We start from the raw sequence: 12,020 nt of genomic DNA on the forward strand, positions 1-12,020 counted from the left end.
AGAAAAATTGTAAATGATGTAAAAGGAGGGAAACCCTCCTTATTTGTGGAAATCTTTAAAAAAAAAAGCAAAGAGCAAAGTTGTTTTTTTTTTTTTCCTAGAAAATATCCTTGTTTTTTTATTAGGCTGTGAAACATCAAATGACTCTTGTTAATTATTCAGAAAAAGAATGTCGATGAATCCCCAAACTGGAGTGATTTTCCAAGGAGCAGGCACAGGCATATTTTTGACAGATAATGACATCCTTGGTCAATAATTCTGGATGTGGGGGGGTAAGACTGGGTGGTGATGGATTTAAAAGGAAGATGGGAGTGAAACTTGACAGAGAGACTCTCTGTTAAGAGAGAGATGCAGGAACAGTAACTTAGGTGTGTTTAAATATCATCACAAAGTTAAAAATTAACCAAGAAAGGCATATTTCTCTCTCATCGGCCAAGTAACATCTGCTTCACTCTGGGGCTGAAAATACATTTATCTTTGATCCTTGGAAGTATCTGAGTGATGGGAATTTGACTGAGAAGAGCAGTGCATGGGGAACTCATTATTTTCCAAGCTGGAATATGTATAAGACTCCTTTTGTTCAGGCTTCTGTTACTATATATCATCAATGAGTGGGAATTTTTTATAAGAATGTAATTTGGCGCGTGGGGAGGGGAGAAGGGAAGGTGAGAAAGAAGAAAGGAGGAGGGAGGAAGGGGAAGGGAGGACAGAGAGTAATGGAGAGAAGCATGGATGGAAATAAGTCTGTGAAAAGGCTGGCTGTGATGTCTCACTGAGGTGACAGATGACCAAGGCTTCCTGAAGACCTGAAACAGTAGGTGGCATTGGTCTGACCCTTTCTACCCATGCTGATGATACTTGGAGAGGCTCAAGCTGAAATTCTGTGGTCACCAATAATGAGCATAATGGCATCTAAGAGAACTGGCCTCCAGGCTCAGCACTGGAAAAAAGGCAATTCTCAGAACCCATCTACCTCAGAATATGTGAGAAAACATCAGAAAATATTGAAAACAAGATTACCCATACTCATGGACCTCAGGTCAGTTCTAAGGTGCTCCCTTCAGTTCTAGGGGCTAAACAGATGTCCCAGTGGACTCTACAAAAAATGCTTTCCCCTCCGCCCGCCCTCCCCAGCCATGGGGCTCCATAGTGGTGTCTTAAACATGCAGACAGCGCCCTCTCATCCTCAACTGCGAGCAGTCTCGCTTGGGCAGTCTCTTCTTTTTTGGAGGACAGGACCATGTGCTCACTGTGTAGGTCACATCCCACAATTACTGCCACTGAGCTAGTCCAGTTCTGCTCACAGCTAGAGGCCCTTTTGGTGGCTGTCTCTCCTCTGGTCTCCGGTGAGGTCAGAGATGGCCTCAGGGTTGAGATAACAGACTGTCTCCAAAGCTTCAAACTGGGCCATATAGGCCCAGGTTGCGGGCAGCTTGGGAGATCCTGGGCGTTTTCCTCTGGGGAAATGGGTAGTGAGCTCGTTTTCCAGACCTGTGTGGGGCCCTTCTGGCAGGAGGGCACTGAAAGCTGACCTTCGAAGCAGATCCCACAGCCTCTGTTTGGCTACTGTCCACCTGACAGGCTCCCTGAGTCCCCGGCTGAGTCATCTGGTTGTTCTCAAACACTCCTGGGTCTCCTTCCTGAGGGATATTTTGCTTCGATGCCATGCTATATTTTGTTTGATGTTGGGATTCCTGGGGGAAGGTTTGGAACAAGCGATGCGTCTCTAGGTGCTGGTGCCAGGGCGACTTCGGCGCCTGAAGACAGCCTCCCCCGTCCTCCTCTACTGCCTGGTCCACCTCAGGACCCGCCTCTTCCGGACACAGCGAGTGCCTCCTCTCCTTGTTAATCCAAACGCTGCTGACCATGGCCTCAGGGGGAGCCACCGTGTACTCTCCTGAGGAAGCAAGGACAGCGGCGTCACCAAAGGAAGGTACGTGGGCAACTCTCATTTGGGGGTCTCGGAGTTTTCAGGAAGGCTTTGCCCCAGACTTAGAAAGTCCGGGTACCTAATACATGGAGGATGTGTGTGTAATGGACACACTTTGATCCTTCTCACACAAGCTGTCTAGGGAGACACACACACACACACACCATACATACAAAACCCCCACCCTCTCTCACAAACACAAATGATTCTTTCATTCACCTAATATTTATCGAGCACGTTTGTGCCAGGAGTGACTTATTCTAGCTTCTGGGAAGCAGTAGACATGGAGACAAAATTTACACCTTCATGAATGTGTGTGAACGGAGTAGAAAACAGGCAAGGGAATATATAATACAATTTCAGGTGGTAACCAAGGCTATGGAAACGCTCAGGCATGATGGAATCTAATAATAAACTTCAGTGTTTAGAGGGAGGGAGGGAGCTTCGGATGTGCCAGGGAACCATCCTTTCTGGCTGAAAGAATAAGAAGCAGGAGGAGGAAGTTGGCACATGGGGTCAACCCCCACCACAAATGGGGATTCACACATTCTCCAGTGAATGGAGAAGCTCCTCCCACTCCTCTGAGATTATGATGATGGCGCTCCCACCCAGATGGACATGGGTGAAGCTGTGTTTGGAAGCGGTGCCTTTGAGGACTGGCCCAACCTTCCCGGTCCCACAGACACGGCTTCTGCCCCTGAAGCCTCTGCTCCTCTGGATGGGCTTCAGGGATGAGCATACAGGCTGATGCGCTCTTCTTTCTCAGGGGCGTGTTGGTACAGCCTTGTGGGATATGATTGTAGGTTATCAACTCTTGGGGGCAGCGAGGGTGGCAGGAATGGCCAAAGGCATTTTCCTATGGGAAGGAGGCCTGTTTCCAGCCTGGACTTCCCTCTGAAGTTAGGGAGGCCGCCTCCTGCTCTGGCCTTCTCTCTGCAGGAGGGCCGTAGGTGACTGAGTGCTTGGAGGCTGCGTGAGGAGATGGTACAGGAGTAAAGTCAGAAGCAAGAGCCCAGAGCTCCATTTGTAGGAATCCAAGAGAAACAGGACCTAGTAACAGCCTAGTAAACACAAATTCCAGGGTAAAACACGGTTTGTACCTGCTGTGGAACTACTATTTTCTCAGCATGACCAATATGAAACCTTTGCAAATGTCCAACATGCTGTGTACTCATTTGAGAATGGAGGATGACGAGGGCATGATGGAAGAACCTAGGGGCCAGGATCCCTTCCCACTAGGGGTTTACAGGAAAGGGCCCAAGGTGGACAGGCAGGTCTTGGCAACAGAGAAACCCGTTATGTAGTCAGCCCCAGCCAGGGGTCCGCAGAGGAGGAAGGAGGGGGGGGGGAAGAACAATGGACTCTGCCCCCAGAGCAGACCCTGCTGAGGAGCACAGCAGGGGTGGTTCATTGTGTTCAATCCACAGCGGGAATGTGCCACCCTCCTCTCTCCAAGCAAAAGAGGACTCCAGCAGTTACCCACAATCACAGTGGGTTTCATATGCTTCTCTGTCTGTTTGGTTCTGGTTTTGGTTGGTTGGGGATGACAAAAATATTTTAATTATCTGCATGCTTTCTTGATTGTCCATTCTTGGTCCAGTTGGCTAAGGATACCAGATGGGGGCCTCCTTGGTGGCCTAGGGGTTAAGTCTCAGCGCTATCACCTCTATGGCCTGAGTTCCATCCCCAGCCAGGGAGCTAACCCACATGTGGTGCAGCAGACCTCTTCTGTCTCACCCGCTGCTCCACTTAGCAGTTTATTGCAGTAGATCCTCCTGTTCTGCTCCCCACCCTGTCTCTGGTGAATCCTCTTACCCCCCACACCTCTGGCCTACACCCCAGTTCTTCTACAGAAGGAAGAAGGAAGGAAGAGAGAGAGAGAGAAAGAAAGAAAGGAAAGAAAGAAAGAAAGAAAGAAAGGAAGGAAGGAAGGAAGGAAGGAAGGAAGGAAGGAAGGAAGGAAGGAAGGAAGGAAGGAAGGAAGGAAGGAAGGAAGGAAGGAAGGAAGGAAGGAAGGAAGGAAGGAAGAAAAAGCAAGCAAGCAGTTGGGGAAGGGACATTTTGAATTCCTCCTTGATTTCTCTCTTGGATGAAGGATGGAATGGAGATCTTACAGAAGTGTTCTCTCTTGAGAATGCTAAATGAAATTTACCTAGAAAACACCCAGCTCAGACAGGAAATCCCACCCCACGCCCTTTCTACATGAGATGAATCACACACCACCTGAATGTGACAAAGCCTATGCCTTGGGTCACCAACCACTAGTGCAGTGGAGTTTCATAGACTTTGAAGTCATTCAAAGTCTCCTGGAGCCCTTATGGGGCAGCAGGGACCTCGTTTCTAGAACCTAAATCCTCTCCATATTGCTAAGACATGAAGCAAGCTAAATCTGAGGCCCTTCCTTTCAACAGTCAGCTCCCAGAATACCTAACCTTCCAATTGTGCCCCAAATGTCTTAAGACATCTCAGTGATGACTCTGTCCTCCCAGGTTTCTGGTGGCACTGGGTCAGTATCTTCTAAATCCCCTCTTCTCACCTTTATAACACTAATATCTCCTGATTTTCTCCCCCCATTTAAGAAAAAATTTCATTGTGGTGCAGCATATGTAACATTAAATGTACCATCTTAACCACGTTTAACTGTCCAGCTCCGTGGTGCTAAGTACCTTTACATTGTTGTACAACCAAGCTCCAGAACTTTTTCATCTTCCTAAACTAAAACTGCACTCATGAAACAATGACTGTCTATTTCCCCTCCCTCTGCCCCTGGCAACCACTCTCCTTCTTTCTGACTCTACGAATTTGACTACACCAAGTACCACCTATAAATGTCCTTTTGTGCCTGGCTTCTTTCACTTAACATAATGTATTCAAGTTTTGTCTACATCCAAGCCTGTGTCAGAATTCCCTTTCTTTTTTATGGCTGAGTAATATTCCTCCTCCTCATTTTAACTGCTTTCTGCCTTCTTCTGCTCCTCCTTTACATATTTGAGTATTCAGGAACTCTAACTTTCTTCTCAGTCTCTTATCACTTCACACATTGATCCTTCACAACTTTATCCATGCCTGCTCTTCAGCAACACCTACATGTTGTTGACCTCTTATCTTTTTGGAAGGGGAGATTTTTTTTATTTATGCATACAAGGACTGCGGTACAGGCCAGAGGTGCGGGAGGGTGAGAGGATTCACCAGGGACAGAGCGGGGAGCAGAACAGGCAGACTGACTGAAATACACTGCTAAGGGGAGCAATGGGCGAAACAGGAGAGGTCTGCTGCACCATGTGGGTCAGCTCCCTGGCCGGGGATCAAACTCTTGCTGCAATGGCTGCAGATAGCTTCATAGCGCTGCAACTTAACCCCTTGTGCAGCCAAGTGACCCTGGCTACTGCACAAGGCTAGAATGAGCAAGCTCTGTGAGCCGGGGTGCCTGTGGGTCCCTGAGTTTTGGGCTACCTTTGACCAGAGCCCAGGCTTGGAAACACCATGTCTCCTCTAGAGAGCCAGTTTCTCTGGTTTGACCTAAGTGCTTAGTGAGACTCAGCCAAGAAACAGAGCTCCCACCTCCCCACCAGGCCCAGCAGCCGTCAAGCCCCACTCACCAGGTGGGCCAGTCCAGCAAGGTCAGAACAGAGGAGCAGAGGCCTGAACAGTGCTCTGCCGCCAGGTTCCTGGCAGAGCCTTCTGGCTCAGCTAGAAGGGGGACCAAGCCAGACAGACCCAGCCTCCCTTCCGCCCTGAGCCTACTGTCCTGACTCCAGAGAGCCTGCCCAGCTCTGGCCCTGCCCTGCCTGCAGCTCAGCCTCCCACAGCCAGGCCCTCCTCCCTCCTCTTCTGCCCCAGCACCTGGCAGCCCTACCTTTTCGGTATACCACCAGGTGGGTCTGGGACCTCTGCTGCCGTCTCAGGCCTTCATACTGGGCTCGGAGGTGCTGGATGCTGAGCAGGGGTCTGTTCCCCACGGCCTGAGTCCCAGAGCCCTCAGCCATGAAGGGAGACCCCAGCTGCCAGAAGTGGGGCAGGGTAAGGCACGGGCAGGGCAACCCCTTCATCCGGACCAGATCCGGGAGAAAAGCAAACACAGGTGGGGGCGGGGGAAGAAGGCAAGGGCGGGCCAAGGGCGGGTGGGGAGGGGAGAGGGAGGCAAGGAGGGAAAATGGAAGGACAAGGAGGAGGGAGAAGGAGAAGGAGCAGGTAGGCAGAGGGGGGTGTGGGGCAGGGAGAGAAGGGGGAGAAGAAAAGTGGGGTGAATGTCAGGTCAAGTAGAAAGGTGGACGCAGTAAAGCTATGGAGAGGGGGAAAGGAATGTGGAAGGGAGTGAGGTGGTAGCAAAAGTCCAAGGGGAGAAGCAAAAGTCCAAGGTAGGAGGAAAATTGAGGAGAAGGGTGTCTGAGGGGGCGGAAGAAGAGGAGGAAGAAAGCAATGGTGGCAAGAGCGGTTAGTGGGTGAGAGAAGGGGGAGCACCACAGGGCAGGCAGTCGAGGAAGCCGGGAGACTGAGGGCCAGGGGAAGGAGGTGGAGAGAAAGCAAGAGCCGCTGCTCAGAGACCCGCGAGCTGAAGGAGTCGCCTTGTTCCAGGTGCTTCGGGGCTCAATCCTAAAGTTTAGAATCCAATTCCAAGAGCTACGGTGAACTCTCCGGTTTCCTGGCAGCTGAAGCTGGTGCCGGAGAATGCCAAATGCCTGCTCGGTGCACGCCTCGTCAATGGAGCCTGGCGCTCCTCAGCAAACAGGGCGGGTTTGCACTTGGCACAAGGAACACTCACAGCTGGTGCCTGGGGAGGTGCGCGCTGCAGTCATGCCTGAGGGAAACCCAGTAGCCCTGGTGCCCCCAACATCTCTACTCACCCCACACATACCCTCCAGGAGAAAGCCCAGCTCCAGTCAGCTGTGGGGATGACTGAGCCCAGGGAAGCCTGTGTCCCTAGCGTGCACCTCTTTGGCATCCAATGCAAGCCTGTGGTCTCAGCATTTTCCAGGCAAATAGTAATTGGTATTTACCTTACCCACAGCTGGGCGTGCCCCTGCCCTCGGCCCACTGGCTTCAGCCTCTCTCACCGTTCTGGGGGCTTGAAGTCTAATATCAAAGTGTCAGCAAGGTTGATTGCTCCCAGGAGCTCACTTCTCACTTAGTTCTGGAGGTTTTTTGGGAACTCTGGCCTTCCTTGGCTTATACAACATCGCTTGATCAGGCCTCCCTGGAGGCAAAGGGGTTAAAGTCTCAGCGCTATCAAGCTATCACCGGCCACTGAGGCATGAATTGCATCTCTGGCCAGGGAGATACCCACATGGCGCAGCAGAGAGGAGAAGATGGAGGTGGGGAGAGGAGGAATTTTTTTATATGTTACCTTTGAATTGCCTATGGCCTTTGAGTCATCAGAAACGTGATAGATCTCAGCTGGAAATGCAGATAGGACCATTTGTGTGACACAGTTCATTATAGAAAACGTTTCTCCATCAGGCAGGTGTATAATAGAGAATGAAGAGAAAGTCCAAATCAACCCTTTCTTTTCCTGTTCCACCTTCCATGTTACTTTGTTCAATCCCGCACTCAACTGGCAGAAGAGATTCATACTTTCTTTCTGCTCTGTTGTCCCAGGGTCTAACTTCTTTTGGTGTCTGGCCATGAGTAAGTTCTAACTATTAAAATAAGGAGTGAGTGGTCTAGGTCGATGGAGCTTCTACATAACTACTACTTGACATTATTTCTGAGCTATTATGTTTTCTTAGAAAGCCTCTCCCTTTTCCTCACCTGCACAGTTATCATGGTTTGGGTTGGGTGGAGCTTCATCGGCCCCACTCCTGGAAGAGGATTTTGGAGGAGAAATTGCCCACTCTGTCTCATAGACCGCACAAGAACAGAACTCTTCAGCCATTATGTGTCATAGAATTGAATGAAATTCTTAGCTGAAGTCTTAGAAATGAATGAAATTTTCAGTCTAGGAGGTATCTGTCATGGAGATGCCAGCCTCAGAGGAGACTGATATTTAAGGGACAGACAGAAGAAAGAAAGTCATCTTGGAAACTAAAAAAAGCAAAATCAAAATGATATGGGGAAAAAAATCAATAAAGTGGGACATCTGAGACTGTAAGGAAGGAAAAAAATGTCACAAAAGCTGAAGGGTGGCCAAAATAGGGAAGACCATGTCCTGAACTCCCTACTTGCCCTGTAGCATCCAAAGTATCACCTGTCCTAATTCCTAAATGATTAAGCAATTTCAAAGCTCAAGATAATAGAGAGTTTTAAAAAATTTGTGCTACGTAAGTTAGACTCTCTTTTCACCCCAAACATATTTTGTATAAGTTACTTTTGCATCTTTTGTTTACATTACTCCACAGACTTCTGGCACACAGTTCATTACACAAAACCATTACAATGAGCAAAGAGCTGAAAATCTTATATGCTCTGAGAGCTCTTTGTTCTTTGTTAAGCAAATGCAAAGAGCAATTGAAACAAATGATAGTGCTTTGACACTTGGTCACATTTTAACCAAAGGCTGTATAAGTCTTTGAAGATTCGATTCATGGTACAGAAATAATGGAATATTTTGTAGTCTTAAAATATAGGTACATTTATTTTTTGATTTAATTTTTTAAATTTAAAGTATAAATAAAATTTAAAACATTTTAAATGAACATAAAATTCACCTTTTTAACAACTTGGAAGTAAACCATTCAGGGGCATTTAATATAGTCATAATGCTGTGTTGCCATCACCTCTGGTTACAAAACATGACATCAGCTTGTTACAGGGCAACCCCAATGTGAAATGGTTGGCCTGACTATGGGTCCTCATCCATGCATTTAAAAGGGACTTATAATGAGACTCAAACGCAGGTACACAGAAAAAGGGTAATAAAGGGTTTATTTACAAAAAAAGGGGGGGGAATGAAGAAATGAATAGCTTAGGGAGAAAGAGAAAGATAAATTGGTGAAATGGGTCCTTCCAGTTTCACTGAGCTGGAACCCTAATTAATAGCAAGCTGAGAGCCGGCCAAAAAACCAAGAGCCCCCAAGACCCACATGTCTGGTTATATACCAACCCTGGCTGCTCAACTCCACCCTCAGTTCCCAGCAACCCTCCCTTCGGTGGTGATGACATTGTGGGATCTGTAGTTCCTGGTGTCCCGGATCTCCTTGGTGAGAGGTGCAGGTGGGGGGGTCCATAAAACCTATTTGTGGAGTTTTTTCAGGACATCCTTTCCCCCCAACAAACGCGCATGGAAACCCCATACCCATTACCAACTTATTCTCCTTTCCCCTAGGTCCTCAGTCCCTCTCAATCATTAATCTACTTTCTATGGATTTGCCTCTTCCGGATATCTCATATAAATGGAACCATGTAACATGTGACCTTTGCGTCTGACATCCTTCATGCAGCATAAAGTTTTCAAGGTTCATCTGTATCGTGGCATGTATTAGCACTTCATGCCTTCTGTGGTTGAACAATATTCCATTGTAGGAGATAATCACCTTTTGTTTACCCGTTGGGTGGTTGATGGACAATTTGGCAGTTAATAGCACCACTGGGAATAGAGCTGATAGGAATACATGTGTAGGTTTTTGTTTGAATACCTGTTTCAGTTCTTTGGGGGTACTCTGCTTGGAAGAAGAATTGCTGAGTCATACATAGAGTTATTGTTTGTTGTTCTCATTGCAAAACTTCCTTGGCTGAAATTGTGTTGCCATGTGATAATATTAAAAGATTTCTGCACTGTGGGCTCTGTTTTTTTGTAAACATGCAAAGAGCTATGACCTCCACATGCTGCCTTTGCATGTTAGTTGGTTCATGTGTTAGGTTTTCTGGAAAGAGGATCATACTTGATGTTTCTTCATGTAATGACAAAATAACTCCCTGGCTAGAAACAAGATTTTCAGAGACAAGGACATCTCCTGACCTTTTTGGCTTTCTTTTTCTCCACTCTGTTACTTCAAATAGAGTAAAAGTTTATTGTGAAAAATGCACAAAAGTTCTTCCAGATTTATTTTGTCAGAGTTATCACCTATGCATGTGCTACTTTATGTAATGGTTATGTAAAGTTATTACGTGAGTTCCAGAGGTAGTTTAGTGATTATGTGGGTGGAGTTTACAACCAAAATGCTAGAGTTGAAATCCTGGCTCTGCTGTTTAAAAGTTCTGAAATCTTGTCTCCCAATCTCTCTGTGCCTATTTCCCCATCTGTCATATGAGGCTAATAACAGCACCTCTGTAAGGACACAAACTTCTTAGAATAGCGGTTGGCAGGAGGTCAGCAGATAAGAGTTTTTTGAATGCATATTCACAAATTCCTCCAGACAATGGCAAAAGCTTTAATCAAGATAAGTTAATAGTACAAGTTCTTCTAAAGGGAAATCTTGCTGATTTTAGTATCGAATAACCTAATTGCTTCCAAAAACCAAAAGATATATTACAATAGTTAAAAACAATTTTATCAATGATAAAACACAATGTACTATAATCATAACAGCTCCCACTTTTTTGGTCTTAAAGTCAAGTTTCCAATCATTTAACATTTAGCCACGTAACAGTATTGAACAGACATTATTATCATAAAGCTTGCAGTTCCGTGGAGGGGATAAAAATGAAAAACAAGATGACTAACAACTGCATAATGTCAATTTATGATAAGAACGAGGTGAAGAGTATACAACAAATAAATTAACTAATGTATATAAAGCTCTATGGGGGAGTTCCCGGCCTTAAGTGTTCCGTTATAAATGTTATCTATGATGATTTATTTTATTCCAATAATTGTTATCATTATTGTTTTTTCCACCAGTTTCCCAAAAAAAAAAAGTCCATCTTAAAGTTTCCTGCCCTCTAGTGGGGACATTGAGTCATAGCCACACAAGCAACTAAGTTAATATTTTTGCAGTTTCAGCTGCAGTTTAGTGGGCTCTGCTGGTTGTGTGGTCTAGCATTGTTAGGGGGAAAAGGATGTCCTAAAGCTAATTTTATACAGGCTTTGTGGACTCCACCCCCACTCCAGACCAAAGCCAAAAGACACTGGGAACTACAAACCCCATCACCACCAAAGGGAAGGTGGCTGGGACCTGAGGGTGGGGTTAAGCAGCTAGGTTTGGTATAAAACCAGACACGTGGGCTTTGGGGGGTTCCCTTTTTGGCTCTCCGCCAGCTCGTAGCACTTTGGGTTTCCAGGTCGGTGGATTGGGTAGGACGCATTGAAGACTTTATTTCCCTATTTTCTCCCTGAGTTGTGCATTTCCTCAATTCCCTTTCCCTTGTAAATAACACCTTTTATTAACCTTGTGTGTGTGCCTGCAGTGAAGTATTAATAAGTCCCTTTTAAGTGCGTGGGTGAGGACCCACAGCCAGGCAACCTGTTTTATATGGGGCTGCTCTGTAACAGCACTGTACCGGATGCCACGAGACACCAGCCTGCCACAGGGCCCCACGCGTTTGTGAATTCCTGCAGAGGCTTTCTTTTTCTTTTTTTTTTAAATTTATTTATGCATACAAGAGTTGGGGTGCAAGCGGTGAGAGTATTCACCAGAGACAGAGTTGGGAGCAGAACAGGTAGACAGAAATACCCTGCTGATGGGAGCAGTGGACAAGACAGGAGAGGTCTGCTGTGCCATGTGGGTCACCTCCCTGGCCAGGGATCGAATCCATGCTGCAGTGGCTGTGGATAGCTTCATAGTGCTGACGCTTAACCCCTTGTTCCACCAGGGAGACCTGCTGCAGAGGCTTTCTTATGGTGCTCAGTGCCTGTGACCTAACTGCTGCCTCTGAAGTCATGTACAGTCAGTTGCCTGTGAAGTGGTCAGGGGTGGAAGTTCTCCTGAATTGGGCTCCCCAAATAGGAGCGTGATAGGCCCAGCTAATCAGCCTTCAAAATAGACCAAGACAAAGTCAACTAATCCACAGTCCATAAAAAGAGATGGAAAGTATTTGAACTGTGATGATGGCAGAGTCAAGAAAGGCTGTTCTGCCCTGCCAGAGCAGCCTCCCAGGCCAGAGATACTGCAGAAGCCCCAGGGAAAGTCTAGAAGGGGCTTGAGACTGCTGCATTCTTCCTACTTTTCTTTTTAAAAAAATATTTTATTTATTTATTTTTGCATAGAAGAAATGG

At 46.8% G+C, this 12,020-nt stretch overlaps 1 protein-coding gene and 1 long non-coding RNA gene across 3 annotated transcripts in view; one reads left to right on the forward strand and one right to left on the reverse strand.

Annotated features, from left to right (window-relative positions):
- Window positions 1–1,137: 1,137 nt before the first annotated feature.
- CUNH9orf152 (chromosome unknown C9orf152 homolog) lies at window positions 1,138–5,979 on the reverse strand. Its single transcript, XM_037492764.2, has 2 exons — window positions 5,787–5,979; window positions 1,138–1,897 (listed from the first exon to the last, which is right to left on the reverse strand). Exons 1-2 carry the CDS (start codon window positions 5,977–5,979, stop codon window positions 1,398–1,400), a joined length of 693 nt encoding a protein of 230 aa, XP_037348661.1. The 3' UTR covers window positions 1,138–1,397.
- Window positions 5,980–8,696: 2,717 nt separating this feature from the next.
- LOC119231113 (uncharacterized) overlaps window positions 8,697–12,020 on the forward strand; it is a 28,058-nt gene continuing 24,734 nt past the window's right edge. For both annotated transcript variants that reach the window (XR_008549532.1, XR_005121866.2), the window contains exon 1: window positions 8,697–8,763. This is a non-coding gene — a long non-coding RNA (uncharacterized LOC119231113). The remainder of the gene's footprint in view (window positions 8,764–12,020) is intronic.

This window comes from Talpa occidentalis, unplaced genomic scaffold (assembly GCF_014898055.3).
Source record: "Talpa occidentalis isolate TD23 unplaced genomic scaffold, MPIMG_talOcc4v2.1 talOcc4.7, whole genome shotgun sequence".
Lineage (NCBI taxonomy): Eukaryota > Metazoa > Chordata > Mammalia > Eulipotyphla > Talpidae > Talpa > Talpa occidentalis.

What these genes read in the sequence shown, in the direction of transcription:
- CUNH9orf152 (XM_037492764.2), bottom strand. Translation starts at nt 5,979, where the DNA reads ATGAAGGGGTTGCCCTGCCCGTGCCTTACCCTGCCCCACTTCTGGCAG. An exon ending in CCTGGTGGTATACCGAAAAG is followed by an intron (nt 1,898 to 5,786) that starts GTAGGGCTGCCA and finishes TTGCTTCCTCAG; the next exon opens with GAGAGTACACGGTGGCTCCC.